We start from the raw sequence: 17,663 nt of genomic DNA, 5'->3' as shown, positions 1-17,663 counted from the left end.
TTTGTAAAACTGCCAAATGCATAAGTGTAACAGTTTTCCGAACGACTTCATTTTGTCCGTCAGGATTGATTGAATCATTGTCTTTTGCTAACTGCTGCAATCTCATGTGACTGACAGGTTGCTGGTGGGAAGGAATTATTGCCCAGCCGTTGCGCCGGTTCACACGTCATCAGAAAAGAGATGCCATGGATCCTTTTCTCATTTCCGGGGGTTCTCAGAAGCGGAAGTCGTTATAGTTGGGTAAACTTCTATAGCAGTGAACAAGAGACGACGGCAGAAATATTTTTTGTATTTCCATTTGGTTCAATAGCACAAGAAAAAATCTGTGATCGATTTTTACGGTAAAAATATAAAGAGATTGATAACGTTGGTCAGAAGAGAAATTTACAGTCATTTACTGCCAAGGTAATATAACACAAAGTAGACAGTGTTATAAATGTCTATTACATTTTTTTTAAATGAAAATATGTAAAACAACTACATTTGCAATGTTGATAACTTTGAGAACGCATCATAATCACAATCTGTGAAACGGGTCCATTGTTGAGGCAGAGACGGAAGTTTTGATCATGTTTTTAATTAAGGATAATGGCGGTAACATGAATAAAAAAAAAATGATTCGCATGGATAAATCATTTATAATCATGGTGACTTTAAATTCACCTCTATTCCCTGTTTTTTCTCCTCTGGCCCTCCTTTTGAATAGAGATCTTGAATCTTGAATAGTCAGAAGTGTAGTTGAATAATCCACAGCATCACCCACTGAAGGTTGCACATTGTTTTTTTTTTCTCTGAGAGGATAATTACTTTGATTCAGAGTAAAGCTCAAGGTGCTTCATGCATGCTTCCTCCTGCACCGCGTTACGTACCTCCTGATGCGAGTAATTAACTTTGATTTAATTTCCATCTCTAGATTTGTTGGGTGCCGAGTCTATCATGATGTTGTTTTCATGTTTAATGGAGGTGCATTTTAGTGGGTAATGTGTATTGTGTTTCAGTGCATTATGAAATAACAGTATTTCTAGTAATGGTTCTCTACGCAATACACCACCCTTCCCTCTTTTGCTTTTGCTGTCTTGATACTGTACATCACTCTGTGGTTAAATTTGCTTTAAACATAAGTACATGTGCTGAAGCACCGACAGCCCGTATTACAATGCCTCATGTCTGAAAGACCCTTCACAGAGTGAATGACAACTCAGCAAGGGCTGTGATATGATGCGCTAGAAAGTGGAAGTAGTGGACTGGAACTACAGAAAGACTTACATAATGTGAAATATTTCAAAATCACTGTCACATTTGGAAGCTATACACATTTTCGAGGCATAACATTTTATGTTATGTAACATATTTGTTTGTAAACCTTCTTTACTTCCTCTACAGAAACCTGTAGCTTCTGGGAAATAATGTCACTTGCAATGGACTGAAATGAATAAGATCATCATAATGAGATGAGAGCTTAAGTTATGTTTAGTGATGTCACTTGAATAGGCAACCTGGCTGACTGGCATCTTAACAGTCAACTACTTTCACTGCATAGTAATTGGTTCATTATAGACTGTTTGATTCCATTAGGCGATGACTGATAGATGAAGATTGGCAAAACACTGATAGTGTGACTCTTTTGTGCACGTAATAAGAAAGATATTTGCACAAGAGCCACACTTCAAAATATTTGAAAAGGTTTTATCAGGCAATGTTAAAATAACTGAAAAAGAAAAGTTGTTGAATTCTTCTCTCTAGATTATCATTACTTCATCACTATGTAAGTCAAAAACATTCCTTGGTTTTGTGCTCCAATTGGCTCAATTTTTAAATATGATTGGATTACACTTAATTGTTACTCTGCAATTCAGACAAACCTCTTTCTTCCTCCTCCCCTTTTCTCCCTCTCATCTTTTATTCCCGTCAGGCAGACTGTCAGACGACGCATTGACATCCCCTGGTACCATCCTGTGAAATGACTACTGCGTCACAGATGTAATGTGCTTGGAGTCTGTGTGTGTAACAGGAAGAGAGAAAGGATGATGAAGTGCATTGTATTTGGTCGGGACGGAGTGTAGGGGATGCTAGCACAGGCACAGTCTCTCTCTCTCTCATTCTTTCTCTATGTCAAGTGCAGCTGCTGCAGTCTGGGGATTAGTCTCACTCCAGATCTCCTTGAGTCAAAGTCAATGAAGGTACTGCATATACTGTGCCTGGAGCAGATATCACAGCGGCTCTTTCCCATCACGTCACAGCTGATGGCCGCAAAATGCTGAGACTTCAAATGATGTAACTTATTACTTACTGTTTCTTTTATTTTATACCAATAATTTGCCTCTATTATGTATCTTTAATATTGATGGAAATGGCATACTGGTGGATTCATTTCTTTACACAGGAAAGAGGGAGCAGAATGGAGAGAGAGAAGAGCATCCCTTTTGATAGAAACAATGAATGTCTTAATGGTATACAACAAAAATTAAGCGCATTTAGTAACTGATTTCCATAATGCAAAGTGATGGTGAGACCAGCCAGGCTTGAAGGCAAATGCAGCTGGGAGGCTCACAAACCCGAGTGGAAAATTTGGTGTCTGAAACTGTAACTCGCACAGACATCCATTGTACGCCAGTGTGGTAAAATAGTCAGGGAAAAGGGGGAAGGATTTCCTTTCCGTAAGGACTTTGGCATTCAAGGATTTCCCTTCTATTTTTTTCTCATTTAGGGGGAGGGTAGATTGAGTTTGATGTCAAATATGTAATGGTCACACTGATGTGAGTCTCCACAGTGGAATTGTGTGGCTAAATAAACTGCACACATCAAACCTTACGTTTTGTTATGTGTATAAGACTAGCTTTCTTCATCACAAAGGTAATATTTTAAGATTGACAGAGGATAGAACTGTCTTATTGCAACTGTCAACAAAATGAGATTTCAGCTTCATGCTAAGTCATTTAAGATAGGAAGCCTGAAAGAAACACATCCCACCCTGATGCTAAACCGGCATGAACTATTGGAAATGGGAAGCGGCAACTGATGTGAATTATGTCCTATTAACATTACTTTCCAACAAGGCAATCTGATCCATCAATTTGTATTAGCATGCTGCCTCAAGTCACTGGCTTAGCCCAAGAAGACATCTATCTATCCAACTCTATGTGGAGTCAAGAAGGGAGTCAATATCTGAATTGATCAAATGCAGAAAGTGGTCTGAACACTGATCACCATTGTGGTACGACGATGATGACTAAAGTAGGCTCTTTTCAAGTTAAATTTATGAAAAGCCAGAAGCCAATCATTATTGAGTGGGGCTTTTGCCCTTTGCTTCTGATCTGAACATAATGATGAAAGATATGTTTTCAGTGGTGACAGCTGGTCCTAGATCAGCATCAGCAAAGCGTATAAACAGAGCTCCTGTACTTTAGTGGAAGCTGATTATGACCTGGATAGGTGAAAAGAGACCTGGGCCATTTTGAGATAAATATAGTCCTCAAAAGCACATTGTGTTCTAGAGGCAGTGGGTTTAAAGTAGGGTATCGTCAGTACTCTCTGAGAACGCTTTGTTAAGACAGTACTCTGTAGAAGCATAACTATAGGAAGATCTGTATGTTAACAGTGCACGTCTATATTTTAATCCATAGCATACCCTCTCTTTTTCTTGCGTACCGGTACTCCTAAAACATATTTTAGGATTACTTATAGGTATTTACTAATACTGGAAATTACATTGAAATTACATTACATGCTCATGTGTGCAACGTTTTGGAGCGCTCTGACACAGTGAATCATTTAGTTTTAAAAAAGACTCACTTTTCGAATCATACTGTAATGTGCTGATTGCCTACACAAAGCTAAAAAAAATACTAATCCCTAACCCATTAGTTGTCAACATGGGGATTAGGGCCCACTCCTCAGCAAACCTTGGAGGGAGACTCAAGATTACTTAATATGTTTTAAAATAAGACAAAACAAGCTTTAAAATAATCTAAAACAACTCAACATCAATATTTCTTATTTTAATTTACCTTTAATCTTTTGGAATTTAATTATTTCAATTATAATTGTTTTAGTTACTTATTTTAATCTATGGACGGCATTCATAATTTCAGTAAAATTCATTTTTAACTGTTAGCCTAACTGTGACGTTTTAAATATTGTTGTGGCCTTGAAGTCAAAAAGTTTGAGAACCACTGCCCTAATCCCAACTTTATGGCATTGGTAGCACTTCCTCATAAATTGCATTACTTCCTGTCACTATCCATACTAAGGTAAAAAGAGACCAGCGAGGGGAGGTTGGTGGAAATGAACTCAGGTTCAGACCAAGCAATCAAACCAATGTGAAAACAGTATGAGAGGTGAAAAGCCAAGCCAGATGGGGCTGCCAGTCTCGTTTGTGATGCCAGCTTTTACCTAACTAACTATTACCTAATTTACCCCACATATCTCCTATCACTTCTGCAGTCAAGGATGACGTAACCTATAAAGTTTCTTGTTTTAACATGAGTTTAGTAGTGTATATTTTCTATATATAGACATCGCACAGGGACAGATGAGAAAGCCAGGAAAGAACTGGAGCACCTTGTTCTAAATCCATCTCCCCTTCTGTACACGGCTGCGATAATAGTGTTTTCCTTTTAAGACAGTTCTCAATGCTTTTACCTGAATTTTAGGATGACAATTTTGCAGTTTGCAGCTTTTATAAGTTTCGATTCAGCTAGTTCTTGCATTAACAGTGTGCTCTATGCATTTAATAAGCAAAGGTAAACGCAATTTTTAGATGTCAAAGGTTTCACTACTGTGGATAATTTTATTTCATATACAACGGCCAGTTAATGATTAATATATAGCCTATTCTAGATACATTAATCAGAGGCAATATTGACACAAGTTTGAGCTGTGACGGTTTGACAAGTCCACAGATGACGCGCTCGGAGGAACTTACAGTCACTACGATAGCTTCCTTCATCCGCGACAAACTGCTCAACGTTTTATTTTATTCTCCTCACACGGAAATTAGTTTGGCGCAGTTCTCGATTACGGCGGTTTTTCTTTTTCATACACATTCAGCGAATGCGAGCAGCCTTTCACTTCTCTCAGGTAACGAGAGCCAATAAGCGCTCGCGAACGGTGCTCACTGCTCAAACAAGCGCGAGCTCACGGAAAAAGAGGCGGGAACCTCGCGCACCTTCAGAGGACGCGGAGCGCGTTCACGCTCATTCACATCGCTCGGGCTCACACAGTCAGTCAGTCACAACAGCTTCACGGGCTCAAACCGGCGGCTTGCAGAAGGGGCAGGTGGACGTCTGCGCAGACTACCACCTCCGCTTGGCGGTCTGAAAGCACCTCGGTGGAAATTTAGCCACTTCACACAGCCCGTCCGTGATCTCGGTATCATTTGTCACAAATACATGCCGTTAAAGTGCTCGTAGTAAACAATTCCTCGAGATGGAAAACGCCCACACTAAATCTACATCAGAAGTTTTAGCAAACTTCGGTGTGAACGAAAACACTGGACTCACGCTGGAACAAGTGAAAATTAATTTTGAAAAATATGGACCTAACGGTGAGTAACCTCTCACGTATTTACCTGGCAGTGTTTAGAAGTGTTTACCGGCGGTAGAGTTGATCATACGCAGAACACGCGTTTCCTACAGCGGGAAAAAGTTATTCATTACAATACTATATGTGGCTTTTGTCTCCCTTAAGTTATATGATAAGAAATAGAGGGAGAGGATGAGATGTCAGCATGGTGAGGTCCACGGTGGAGATCTCAGAAATGATGAATTATGATGCAGTGTCTCTAAGTTTTGGAATTTTACTAAGAATAACCTTGAAATATGATGTTTGTTCAAAGGTTGTGCTTTAAATAATTCTGACTATGAGGTAACAAAAATCTTGTTTTCATAGATAGTTTGGTTATGTATACTATAATGAAGTCATATCTGTTCAGCCTGGCTCTTTTTTATGAGGTGGGACATTGACCAATGAGACCGGCATTTTCCATTCTCCCTCTTTTATTACCCTTAGTTTGAATTCAGGCAAATCCAACGTGATTGGCGCTCTGTAATATACCTGGCCGTGAGCCTTCAAATGGAAAACCTTCTGTTGAGGTGTCTTAGTGCACCAGCATTATAGGTCTGCTGAGATGCAAGTGTCCACCTCCTGCAGGATTTCAGACACCCCTCATTATAAGCCACCAGCTCCCACACTCAGATGATTTTGTCTCAAAGGCATTTGCAGGGAAAAGCCGTCCTTTGAAAGGGAAATATTGTTTCAAGAGATAAAGAGCTAGATAATTTACCAGTGACCAGCATTATAGAACTTGAGAAACCTGTTTTCTACTTCCTCAGTGAGACAAAATGTTCATGCAGAAACAGTCCGCATCAGGTTACGTTGCCCTACTACCAATGTTTGTTACATAGGACACTTTGAAAGAGCTTTTTTAACGCAAGACTGTACTGTACTAAATTATTCTGTTTTTGTGTCATATTTCATTAAGAGATGAGAGTTTCTCTTAATAGGACTGCCACAATCTACTGTTTAAGAGAACAGGCTTTACATTTCCCTGTTTTAATAGCCTAATATCTTGTTTTGTTTTTCTGTCATCTGAAATTACACTGGAAGCTCTATTTGTTCGGTTCACATTGCTCGATTTATTTTGCAGGGTCTAGTAATTGAGAGTAGTATAATGAACAAGCATAATAGAGTCTGTATGTTTATCTCATACATGATGTCATGGTTTTGATAGCATTGCCCTGACACTCACTGTCCAATTTTCACTGATATCTCATCTTATCTCAGTAGGCTACACTTGACCGCAGTGGTTCTGAAAAATTCTCTGCAGTTTTAATACGTTTTTTGTCTGAAAATCTTTTGAAAAGCATTTTTCTCTCAGTTTAGCTTGTCATGGTTGCTTTGTGGTGCACACCCAGTCATATCAAACACTATAACAGAATTTGCACTTTGACACGTGACATGTTTTCCACTACAGCACTTTTGTTCATATACTACCTGCTTGCTTGATATTCAAATTAGAACGGTGACACCTACAAATGAACACACAGTAACAGAAGATATAATATCAACTATTATTTATTTATTACGAAATGAACATGAGCTAGTGTCAGCATGTGACAGCCCATCACAGATTAATAAAGAATCCTCACTGCATTTGACTCTAATGCTGCATAAGCACATCGCCCCGACTTTCCACTTGGGTCAGTTAAAGCAACAGACTCATTAACTCATTACATACACACTCAGCAACACTCAACTTTAACTGGGCTTTCTTTGTCATATATGCTCTCAGTAACCCCCACTAGATGTTTGAAGGAGGTTCCTCTTTAAGATGGACAAAGATTAGGTTTGAATTGATCTCTAAACTTCCAGTGCAACAACTCCAGCCACATAAACGTGCAATGTACAGAATGTAAGATACAGTAAACAATACATTGGATATTTGTGTGGTGATTTGTGTCTGGGTAGAGCTGTTTTGTAACATGATTTGGTTGAGACATCACAGCTGCCTGAGGCTGACTTTTACTTAATGGAAAAAGTAACATTCTTGTTGTAGATTTTGTCTCTCTCGCTTTGAGACATCAACTTCCTGTTTGACATGCAGCTGAATCTCACTGGGAATACCCTTTCCTCTTCGACCTGTTTAACTTTGCTGTATGTTTTGTATCTGTTTGTAGTCTATTTGTATTTTTGTGTATGTATATCTGCTTTCAGAATGCATTCAGAAGTTGTGTTATCTTAAGTTGATGTTATGCTTTAAAGTGACAGGTGTTGTAATAAACAGTAATGCTTTTTGACATTTTGTTTCAAGCAAATAACTAATTGGCCTGTGTTCTCTGATGCATATTGTTTTTCCTTTCAAATTGTGTCTCACCCCCTTGTTTATGCATTTTGTGTATGTAACAGTGTGCTTTTGTCTAAAGCCTGTGTGTTTGTTTTCTGTGTGTGGGTGGGAAATGCTCCAAACCCTTTTGAGATTATTCTGACACGCTGGCACGTTGTTAATGCAGGCGGACAGGAGGTTTTGTTTACCATTAAGCCATTAATCATTTTTGTATATTAGCACCCACATTTGTTTTCCCTAGAGGTAATTCTGACAGGGGTTTGCAGGAATCAGGATGCAGCTGAAATCTAACATCAGAATTCCCCAGAAAGCATTCCTCATTCCACTCCTTTTGTTCTGTGGGAAAATTCTGTCATTAATTACTCACCCTCATGTCATTCCAAACCCGTAAGACCTTCGTTTATCTTCGGAACACAAATTAAGATATTTTTTGATGAAATCTGAGAGCTTTTCGACCCTACCGTAGACTACAATGTAATTGCAGTCTACTAAGGCCCAGAAAGGTAGTAAAGACATTGTTAAAATAGTCCTTGTGACTACAGTGGTTCAACCTTAACTTTATGAAGCAACGATATTATTTTTTGTGTGAAAAAAAGAGCAAAAATAATGACTTCATTCAACAATTTCTTCTCTTCCGTGTCAGTCTCTGATGCTGTTCACGTTGTAAACACAGTGCAGGGCTTCCGGGCTCTTCGTCAGAATGGAGGCTCAGTATTGGCCAGCTTCACACGCATGCATCATGGTGCTTATGTGAACAGCGTAGTATTTTCGTCGCTTCATAAAATTAAGGTTGTCATCTGTAGTCTGTACTGTAGTCACATGACATGGAGTATATACACACAACTCGATGGGTAGCTGGCTAAGCAAATTCAGCATCACTGAAGATTAAACATTAAAAAATAGCACTCATGCAAGTTTACCTAGCATGATGGCTAATTAATAATTAGCTTTACTAGCGATTAGCAACCTAATAATATAATATTCATTCATGAATATGAGTGCTATTTTTTATGTTTAATCTTCAGTGATGCTGAACATCCTACAGACTAGGCGTAACATAGGCCTATCAATAAAAGTATAAATGGTTTTGCAGTTATACTTCGCACTATACATCTTTGAACTTCCTTAAAAGGTGTGTTTTATAGGAATTGTTCACCCAAAAATGAAAATTACCACCCCTCTCATGTTCTAAACCTGTATGATATTTTTTATTTGGAGCATAAAATATATTTTGAGTTGTGTTTTTTTTCCCCACATACAATGGAAGTAAGTCAATAACCAAAATGGTTTGGTTAACAACATTCTTCAAAATATTTTTTTACCTTCTGCAGAAGAAAGTCATGCATGACATGTGGGTGAGTAAATGCAGACATCATTTTTAATTTTTTTTATTTATTTTGGGTGAAATATCCCCTTAAAACTATCCCTTTAAAATTCTAATGAATACAAGTTAATTTTCTTTTTAAGATCTATTGTATTTTACATCAACATTAATTTGAGTTGAAACAATGCTTCCTGTGGAACTATTTACACTAGTGACAAAATCTGTCTAACAGATCAAATACTTTTATTCTTCCTTTTTCCATTTAACTTTTTCATGTCACCCTCATGTCATTTCAACCCAGTATTGTCATCTTTGTTCAGCGAAACACAAAATGAGATCTCAGTCAGAATGTTTGAGCAGTGCTTTTATTACAATGAAATAATATGGAGCTAGAATTGTGTCTTTATTACATGCGAGAAAATATATGATCTGAGAGAAAAAAAAATTGAGAGAAAAAGTTATCACACTGATAGCAAAAAAGCATTTCATGAGAGAAAAAATAATATTTGAGAGAAAACGTTTTCATACCAATAGCAAAAAATAATAATGTTTGAGACTAAAAAAAAGTTTTGAGAGAAAGTATTTTCTCATAGAACATAAAAAAAATTAATTTGAATTTTTAAAAATTATTTCAGTTGCAATTTTTTGCTCTCGTGTCAGGATTTTGCTTTCGCTGTGAAAATTGTGTCATGGGAGGGGCCATGTTCTTTTTTTCCTATTGGAACGTTCCTATTGGCCAGTCGGGTGAGCATCGTCTTGGGAGTCGAACTGAATCATTACACTTTGTTGTTCGGTTCACCTAGATAGATGCCGTCTCTGCCTCAGTTGAGCACGGACACTCCAATGTTTGGGTAAGATGATGACACACACAACTCGATGGGTAGCTAGCTAAGCAAATTCAGCATCACTGAAGATTAAACATTTAAAAAAAAGCACTCATGCAAGTTTACCTAGCATGATGGCTAATTAATAAATATCTTTACTAGTGATTAGCAAGCTAATAATATAATACACATTCATTCATGAATATGAGTGCTATTTTTTATGTTTAATCTTCAGTGATGCTGAACTTGCTCAGCCAGCTAACATCCAGTTGTGTGTGTCATCATCTTACCCAAACATTGGAGTGTCCGTGCTCAACTTAGAGCTTAGATCGGGCCCAAAAAATCAAGCCTGACCCTACCCGAGCCCGTGCATGTGTGTCCGAGCCCGGCCTGGCCCGACACATTAACTATAATTATGAGCCCGAGCCCGATTTAAACCCGACCATTTTTTAATACGTGGGTCGTTATAACTGACGTTCTCAACTACTTTCTATGTTACTTTCTCCTCCTCTGTTCTGCACTTCCAAATACTTTCAAGTTAGCCTATGTGTCGCCATCATACACATCAGCATAAATGCTCCTGATAAATTATTTGTTATTAAAGCATGAACACTCAAACCACTGTTATAACATAAAATCAAGCAGATACTGCGTGCATTTGGCATAACTGAATCCGCACAAAGTGTGCTCCCTTAAAAATTCCTAAAGCTGACATCAGTTCATCGTGATCTCACACATCTCTGTTATTATCAATGAAGCTGACTGCACAATGAATCTTTCATAATATATACACGTTTGTTATAATTAGAGGATTTCCCAGCATACACAATTCAGCTCTGAACAAAAAGTCAGTTTTGAGCGGTAAGGGGAGTCTATCTTAAATGCTTCTGAATGGGTCATTGCGTTCAAGAAATCAACACATCGCTCAACGCTGCCAACATGTTATAAAACGAAACTCTGGCCTGTAAATCATTTGTATTTTGTTTTAGTTGTTCTTGTTGCTTTTCTTCCACAGATGAATAAAAATTTATTAATTTTTATATGTTTAATTCATAGATATTTCTAGTTTGCGGGAGTCCCACAAATCGTTTTATTCTCCCGGAACCCATACACACAGAGTGAGTGCATTACAGCCCGCACTCGCATTTGGCCATCAAATCTAGTCCCGCGCTGCACTCTTTTGCGTTGGGAGTGCACGTTTCTAGATCAAAGGCCCGGCCCGAGGATAGTGACGGGAAATAGCGGCCCGACCTCGGGCTAGGGCAGAGAATCTAAGCTCTAAGGCAGAGGAGGCATCTATCTAGGTGAACCGAACAACAATGGTGTAATGATTCAGTTCGACTCCCAAGACAAGACGATGCTCACCCGACTGGCCAATAGGAACGTTCCAGTAGGAAAAAAAGAACGTGGCCCCGCCCATGACACAATTTTCACAGCTAAAGCAAAATCCTGACACGAGCAAAAAATTGCATCGAGAGCAAAGAAAAGTGTTTTGAGAGAAACACTTTTTTTTTCGAGAAAATGTTTTCACACTGATAGCAAAAAATATATATTTGAGAGTTTTTTTCAACGTATTTTGAGAGAGATTTTTTTTCTCCGAAATAATTTTAAAAAAATTCAAATTTATATTTTTTTATGTTCTATGAGAAATTACTTTCTCTCAACTTTTTTTAGTCTCAAATATAATTTTTTGCTATTGGTATGAACTTTTTCTCTCAAACTTTTTTTTTCTCTCAGATCATTTATTTTCTTGCATGTAATAAAGACACAATTCTAGCTCCATAGAAATAGGGCTGGGTATTTCACAATTTAATTCGATTTCGATTCACAGGCTTGCAATTCGATTCGATTTTGATTCCGATTCGATTCAATATTGATTATTTTGGATATCAGGCTGCAATCATGGTAAATTCTCAAGGAAAACAAATCTCTTAACTAATGCTGTAAACTGGGAGTCAGTTGTAGCCTACTAGGCTTCGTTACCCTATATAATATTGAAGGTAAAAAATAACTGATTTCTTTACAAACACTTAAATTACACTTTTATTTATTTTTATAGGCTAATAATAAAGTTATTTGAATAACATAACACATAATAAAGATTTAAATGGTGGCTGTCATAAAACTACTCGGTTACTCACGTAACCTGAGTTAGGGAACGAGTATTGCGTAGTGATACGCAGTGGGGAAACTCCTTTTCCTCGATTTACTGAAGCCTATATGTAAAGCGCATTTGCAGCTGCACAGCTAGTACATTGAGCGTCTGGCTCGCTCATAGGCTGCACTGCGGCAACTGCACATCCAATGGCGCGGTTGCCTCCGACGTGCGACCAATGAGACAACACTGTGTCATACACATCAGAGCCCGCCAAGGGGGCGTGACCTCCCTATATAATAGTCCCTCGAATTCGCCATTATAGCAGGTTTAACGACTGAAGCGACAACTTGCCATGTTACTATAGTGTGGCCGGCTACGCAATACTCGTTCCCTAACTCAGGGTTTTATACATGAAATACAACCGGCCCACAGCGGGCTTTATATATATATATATGTGAATGGGATTGTGCACAGTAATATATGACTAGACCGGCCACCGATGGATCTTAATCATACCGAAAGCACCTTCGCCTGCAGGGAAGGCAGTTCCATATTATAGAAACTCATAAATGTGGAAGGCGAGGACCAGCCGGCCGCATCACAAATATCACTAATGGGAATGCCAGATGACCAAGCCCATGACGAGGCCATACCTCTGGTCGAATGGGCCTTGATACCTATAGGGCAAACTTGACCCACTGCGCTATAAGCCATAGAAATAGCATCCAGTATCCATCTAGACAGTCTTTGCTTAGTGACTGGATCCCCCTTGGATCTACCACCAAAGCAGACAAAAAGCTGTTCTGATTGTCTAAAAGACGCAGAACGGTCCAGATAGATTCTCAGCGCTCTGACAGGGCAGAGAAGATTAACCTCTCCATCCTCTGCAGAAGGAGGGAGGGCTGATAATGTCACCACCTGTGCTCTGAACGGTGTTGAGAGCACTTTAGGAACGTAACCATGCCTGGGCTTGAGGATGACTCTGGAGTAACCTAGACCCAATTCCAAACATGCAGGGCTCACAGAGAGCGCCTGCAGATCTCCCACTCGTTTGTTAGATGCCAACGCCATAAGGAGAGCGGTCTTCAGCGAGAGGGGTTTAAGGTCAACCGATTGGAGCGATTCGAAAGGCGGACCTTTCAGAGCCCCCAGGACCGTGGAGAGGTCCCAAGGCAGCACAGACGGAGGTCTGGAGGGGTTCATTCTCCTAGCACCTTTCAGGAATCTTACGACCAAGTCGTTTGTTCCCAGTGACTGGCCAGCCGTCAGAACATGATGTGCTGCTATGGCTGCCACATACACTTTGAGCGTGGACGGGGAGAAACCCGCGTCCAGCAGCTCCTGTAAGAATGAGAGAACCACAGATATCTCACATGACTCTTGGTCAGCCTGATTTTTCGAGCACCAGCTGGAAAAACCTAACCATTTTGAAGCATACAGGCGCCGAGTCGACGGGTATCATCGGGACGGGGGGAAAGGCATAAAGGGGACGGTTGGTCCAGACATGGGCCAGCGCATCCCTGTTCTTCGAGAAGAACACTTTGCAGTGGGTGTTGATTCTCGAGGCGAAAAGGTCGATCTCGGCCTCGCCAAACACCTTCCATATCAGACTGACAGTCTGTGGGTTCAGGGACCACTAGCCGAGGGGACGGTTGCCCCGTGAGAGCATATGGATATGGATCTGGACGCCCGGGATATGCGCTGCTCTCAGAGAGCTCAGGTTGGTTTGTGCCCATAAGAGGAGGTCTCTCGCCATCACATGCAGGTTTCCTGACCTGATGCCCCCCTGACGATTAATTTAGGCCACCACTGACATGTTGTCTGTGCGGACTAAGACGTGGTGACCTCTGAGGTTCGACAGAAATGCCTTCAGGGTCAACACAACTGCTTTAATCTCCAGACAGTTGATATATAAGGTCTGCTCCGTGCTCGACCAGAGGCCGGATGCAGGCATGCCCTCGTCCAGCGCTCCCCAACCCAGGTTGGACGCATCTCTAAGAACCACTTTCCTCCTGGAAATTGTTCCCATAGTCGTCCCCTCGTGGTACCAGTCCTGAGCCCGCCAGGGAATCAGGGTTCTTAAACAACCGTGATTCACCATAATGCGTAAGCTGCCTGACTGCCATGTGGGTTGGCACACAGCGTTTCAGCCAATGCTGCAGCGGGCGCATGCACAGTAATCCCATGCAGAGTACTGGCGATGCTGCTGCCATAAGACCAAGCAGTTTCTGAAATTTCTTCAGTGGCGCAGGCTCGCGCACTCTGAAAGTGCATTGCAAGGGCTCGCACCGAGAGCGCGCGCTCTGGTGTGAGTCGCGCTGTCATAGCTCTCGAGTCTAAAACTGTGCCCAGAAAGATCACGCTCTGGCTGGGGGTTAGTTTGCTTTTTGAAACATTGATTGTGAAACCCAGGCATTTTAGATGGCCGAGAATCCAATCCCTGTGAGCTAATAGCTTGATTCTCGACCGTGCCAGCACCAGCCAGTCGTCGAGATAATTTAACACGCGTACTCCCTAATGTCTCAGAGGAGAGAGCGCTGCATCCACACACTTCGTGAATGTACGGGGTGCCAACGATAGACCGAACGGCAGAACGGTGTATTGATAAGCCTGGTCTTTGAAGGCGAATCTCAAGAATGGCCTGTGAAGAGGATTTATTTGAATGTGAAAGTAAGCATCTTTCAGATCCATTGTGACAAACCAATCATCCGGGCGCACTTGCGCGATGATATGTTTGATAGTTAACATTTTGAACGGCCGTCTCATGAGAGCTTTGTTCAAATGTCTCAAATCTAGAATGGGTCTGAGACCGCCGTCTTTTTTCGGAATCAGAAAATAGCGGCTGTAAAAACCCATATGTTTTAGCGCAGGGGGGACTAATTCTATCTCCCCTTTTGCTAATAGATACTGTACTTCGGTGCGAAGCACATGACCCACGTTGCTTCTCACCAAAGTCTCGAGAACCGCCTGAAATTTCGGGGGTCTGCAAGCAAATTGGAGCGAGTAGCCTTGCTTTATAGTGTTTATGTCCCGACTCGACACATCGGGGATGGCTTGCCAGGCTGGAACCCGTGTGGCTAGGGCTTGACACACTGATTGGGGCGGGTCGCCTAACGTAGATTTGTGCACACATTGAGTATAGCAAATGTATACAGCTGCTAGCTGGTGAACTCGAACTGATATACTCGGAGAGTATATCTCTCCGAGAACCCCTTCACCGACGGATACCGGGGCGTCGAGGAACCTCGTTCTCTCCGAGGGGCGGCAATGACTCATAGCCTTTTTCCGCTGCGCCGTCCACGGAGGAGAGCGTCGCGAAAACTGCGGGGCCTCGTGTTGAATAAGGAGTGCGCCAGGCCTTGGTAAGCTCGTCGTTTATTTCGGGAAAAAAATGGTGCTGGCTTGTGACGCGGGGCCTGCTGGTGCCCCGGCAGAAACCAGCCATCCAGCCGACTTCGAGGGGGTTCAGCGGGCGCGGCCCACTCGAGCTTGAGGTCCGCTACGGCCTGCGCCAGGATCCGAAGCATTTCCGTGTCGGAGTAAGTCCTGGTAGCTGAGGCACTGGCCGTCGGCTGGGAAGCCATGACGGGGTCGAAAGATCCCGGCCATTCTTCCTCAGACGCGGTGATAGACAGGCTGTCGTCGTGCTCGCTGGGCCCGCCGAAGGAGACAAGGCCCATCTCCCTCAAACAGGACCGGAGATGACCGAGCTGGAGAGATTGAGGCATGCGGGTATGTGGCCAGCGTGCGTTCACTAACATCCATGCTCTCAGGTTGCCGTTGGCTGCGGCGCTTCTTCTTCCTCGGCTAAAGTAGGGCCGGAGAAGGAAGCACGGGAGAGGCGGCATCGCCTTCTCGGGAGAGGGCTAGCCGAGTTCGCAGCACGGAGATAGGCATGCTCTCGCAGGCCGCACATCCGCCGGCAGACTGTGCATTCTCTGCGTTGTGGAGTCCCAGGCATGAAATGCAGCTAGCGTGTTCGTCCGCCTTTGAGCATTTGAAACAACGCTCGTACAGATTTGATAACATAGAAAAGGTAATGAAAAGGATATCGCCGGATAGCCACAGGAGAGACGGCGTCAGAAGAAACACGGTTGAGATGTGTCAGAGACGTGAAGTTTGTCGCTAAAATCTGCTATAATGGCGAATTCGGGGACTATTATAGACTGAGGTCACGCCCCCTTGGCGGGCTCTGACGTGTATGACACAGAGTTGTCTCATTGGCCGCACGTCGGAGGCTCCCGCGCCATTGGATGTGCAGTTGCCGCAGCGCAGCCTATGAGCGAGCCAAAGCTGTGCAGCTGCAAATGCGCTTTACATATAGGGTTTAGTAAATCAAGGAAAAGCAGTTTCCCCACTGCGTATAGCTACGCAATACGAAGTGACCGTTCGAAAGGGAACTTGCCAGATTTATTTAAACATGCATTAAATATTGAAGAACATTAAAATTATAAAGAAAATGTTATATGGTGCAAAATGCTCCTATAGAGTTCTAGGTGACTAACGAGTTCATGGTCACTGGATAAGTTTTTTCTGAGGTAAATGTGCCGTTGCATAACATTGTTTGCAAGCTGTTTCACTAACACCTTTCTACGGTTGAAACACTGATTGAGCGATTCCATGTAACATGATACGGAAAAAAGAACTGTACAGAAAAAAGAAAAAAACAGACTGTTCCTCACACAGTTTTAGTAAAATATATATTTCAAAAGTGAAGTCAAATTTATTTGTATATCAGTTTTACAATACACATATTTCAGAGCAGATTTACAGAAAGTCATGTGTTATGATAATGCCTTAATGCTTTGACTGGTTTTAGGACTGGGCGATATTAGGGGTGGGCGATTTGACAAATTTTTATTTCACGATAACAATATATATCACAATATAGTTATTTCTACTTTAAATAAGGTTTATGGTATCAAAATATGTATATTTCATAATTCTTGCCATAATTTCATAACCAAAAAAACAATACTTAAATTGTATAAAGTAATTTAGCCAAGCAAGGCCAGTGGTGCAAGTGCTAATAAGCGTGACCTGTGTGCCACATTGGTCTCGAGTCCCACAGAGGAGCTCCAGAAGGATAAGAGTATGAGCAGTGGCTTCATGTGCACACTTCTCAGACAGCACTCACAAACCATCTCTCAGACAGGGCACGCATATAGCAAAATTAGTTCTCTTTAGCTACTTGTTGCGCTTCAACGGTTTAAAATCACTTGTTTTTAAAAAACAAGCATGTAAATGATAAACTTCTGTATTTTTTTTTTCTTCATGATTTTTAAGATTCTATACACCTTTAATTGTATGGAAAAGGGCATTTGAACTTCTCTTTTTGTATTGCCTGAAAATAACGGACAAAATGACAACTGATGATCGTTTAAAATGGTGCCAGCAATCCAGAAAGCGAACCCTGCTACTATGCGGGATAAATGCTGAAGAAGAAGAAATGACAACTGGGTAAATGATGATCTGTGGGACCCCACTCTCAGTCTCCTAGATGATAAACATGATCTTGATCTGTAGGTCAGGGAACTGTGACTGCATAGTCTCTCTATTTCTTCAATCTTCTTT

General features: G+C 41.3%; 1 protein-coding gene across 2 annotated transcripts in view; it reads left to right on the top strand.

Annotated features, from left to right (window-relative positions):
* The first annotated feature begins 4,946 nt into the window (after positions 1-4,946).
* atp2a3 (ATPase sarcoplasmic/endoplasmic reticulum Ca2+ transporting 3) overlaps positions 4,947-17,663 on the top strand; it is a 73,118-nt gene continuing 60,401 nt past the window's right edge. Inside the window, exon 1 of one of the 2 annotated variants that reach the window (XM_077240703.1) lies at positions 4,947-5,545. In XM_077240703.1, the coding sequence (XP_077096818.1) occupies positions 5,428-5,545 (118 nt within the window). In that variant the 5' untranslated portion in view covers positions 4,947-5,427. The remainder of the gene's footprint in view (positions 5,546-17,663) is intronic. The other variant, XM_077240702.1, reaches the window with a different exon arrangement.

The sequence above is a fragment of the Siphateles boraxobius genome, unplaced genomic scaffold, assembly GCF_051911475.1.
Source record: "Siphateles boraxobius isolate OS27281-9 unplaced genomic scaffold, OSU_SipBor_1 24, whole genome shotgun sequence".
Lineage (NCBI taxonomy): Eukaryota > Metazoa > Chordata > Actinopteri > Cypriniformes > Leuciscidae > Siphateles > Siphateles boraxobius.
This window is presented reverse-complemented; position numbering and strand designations above follow the sequence as displayed.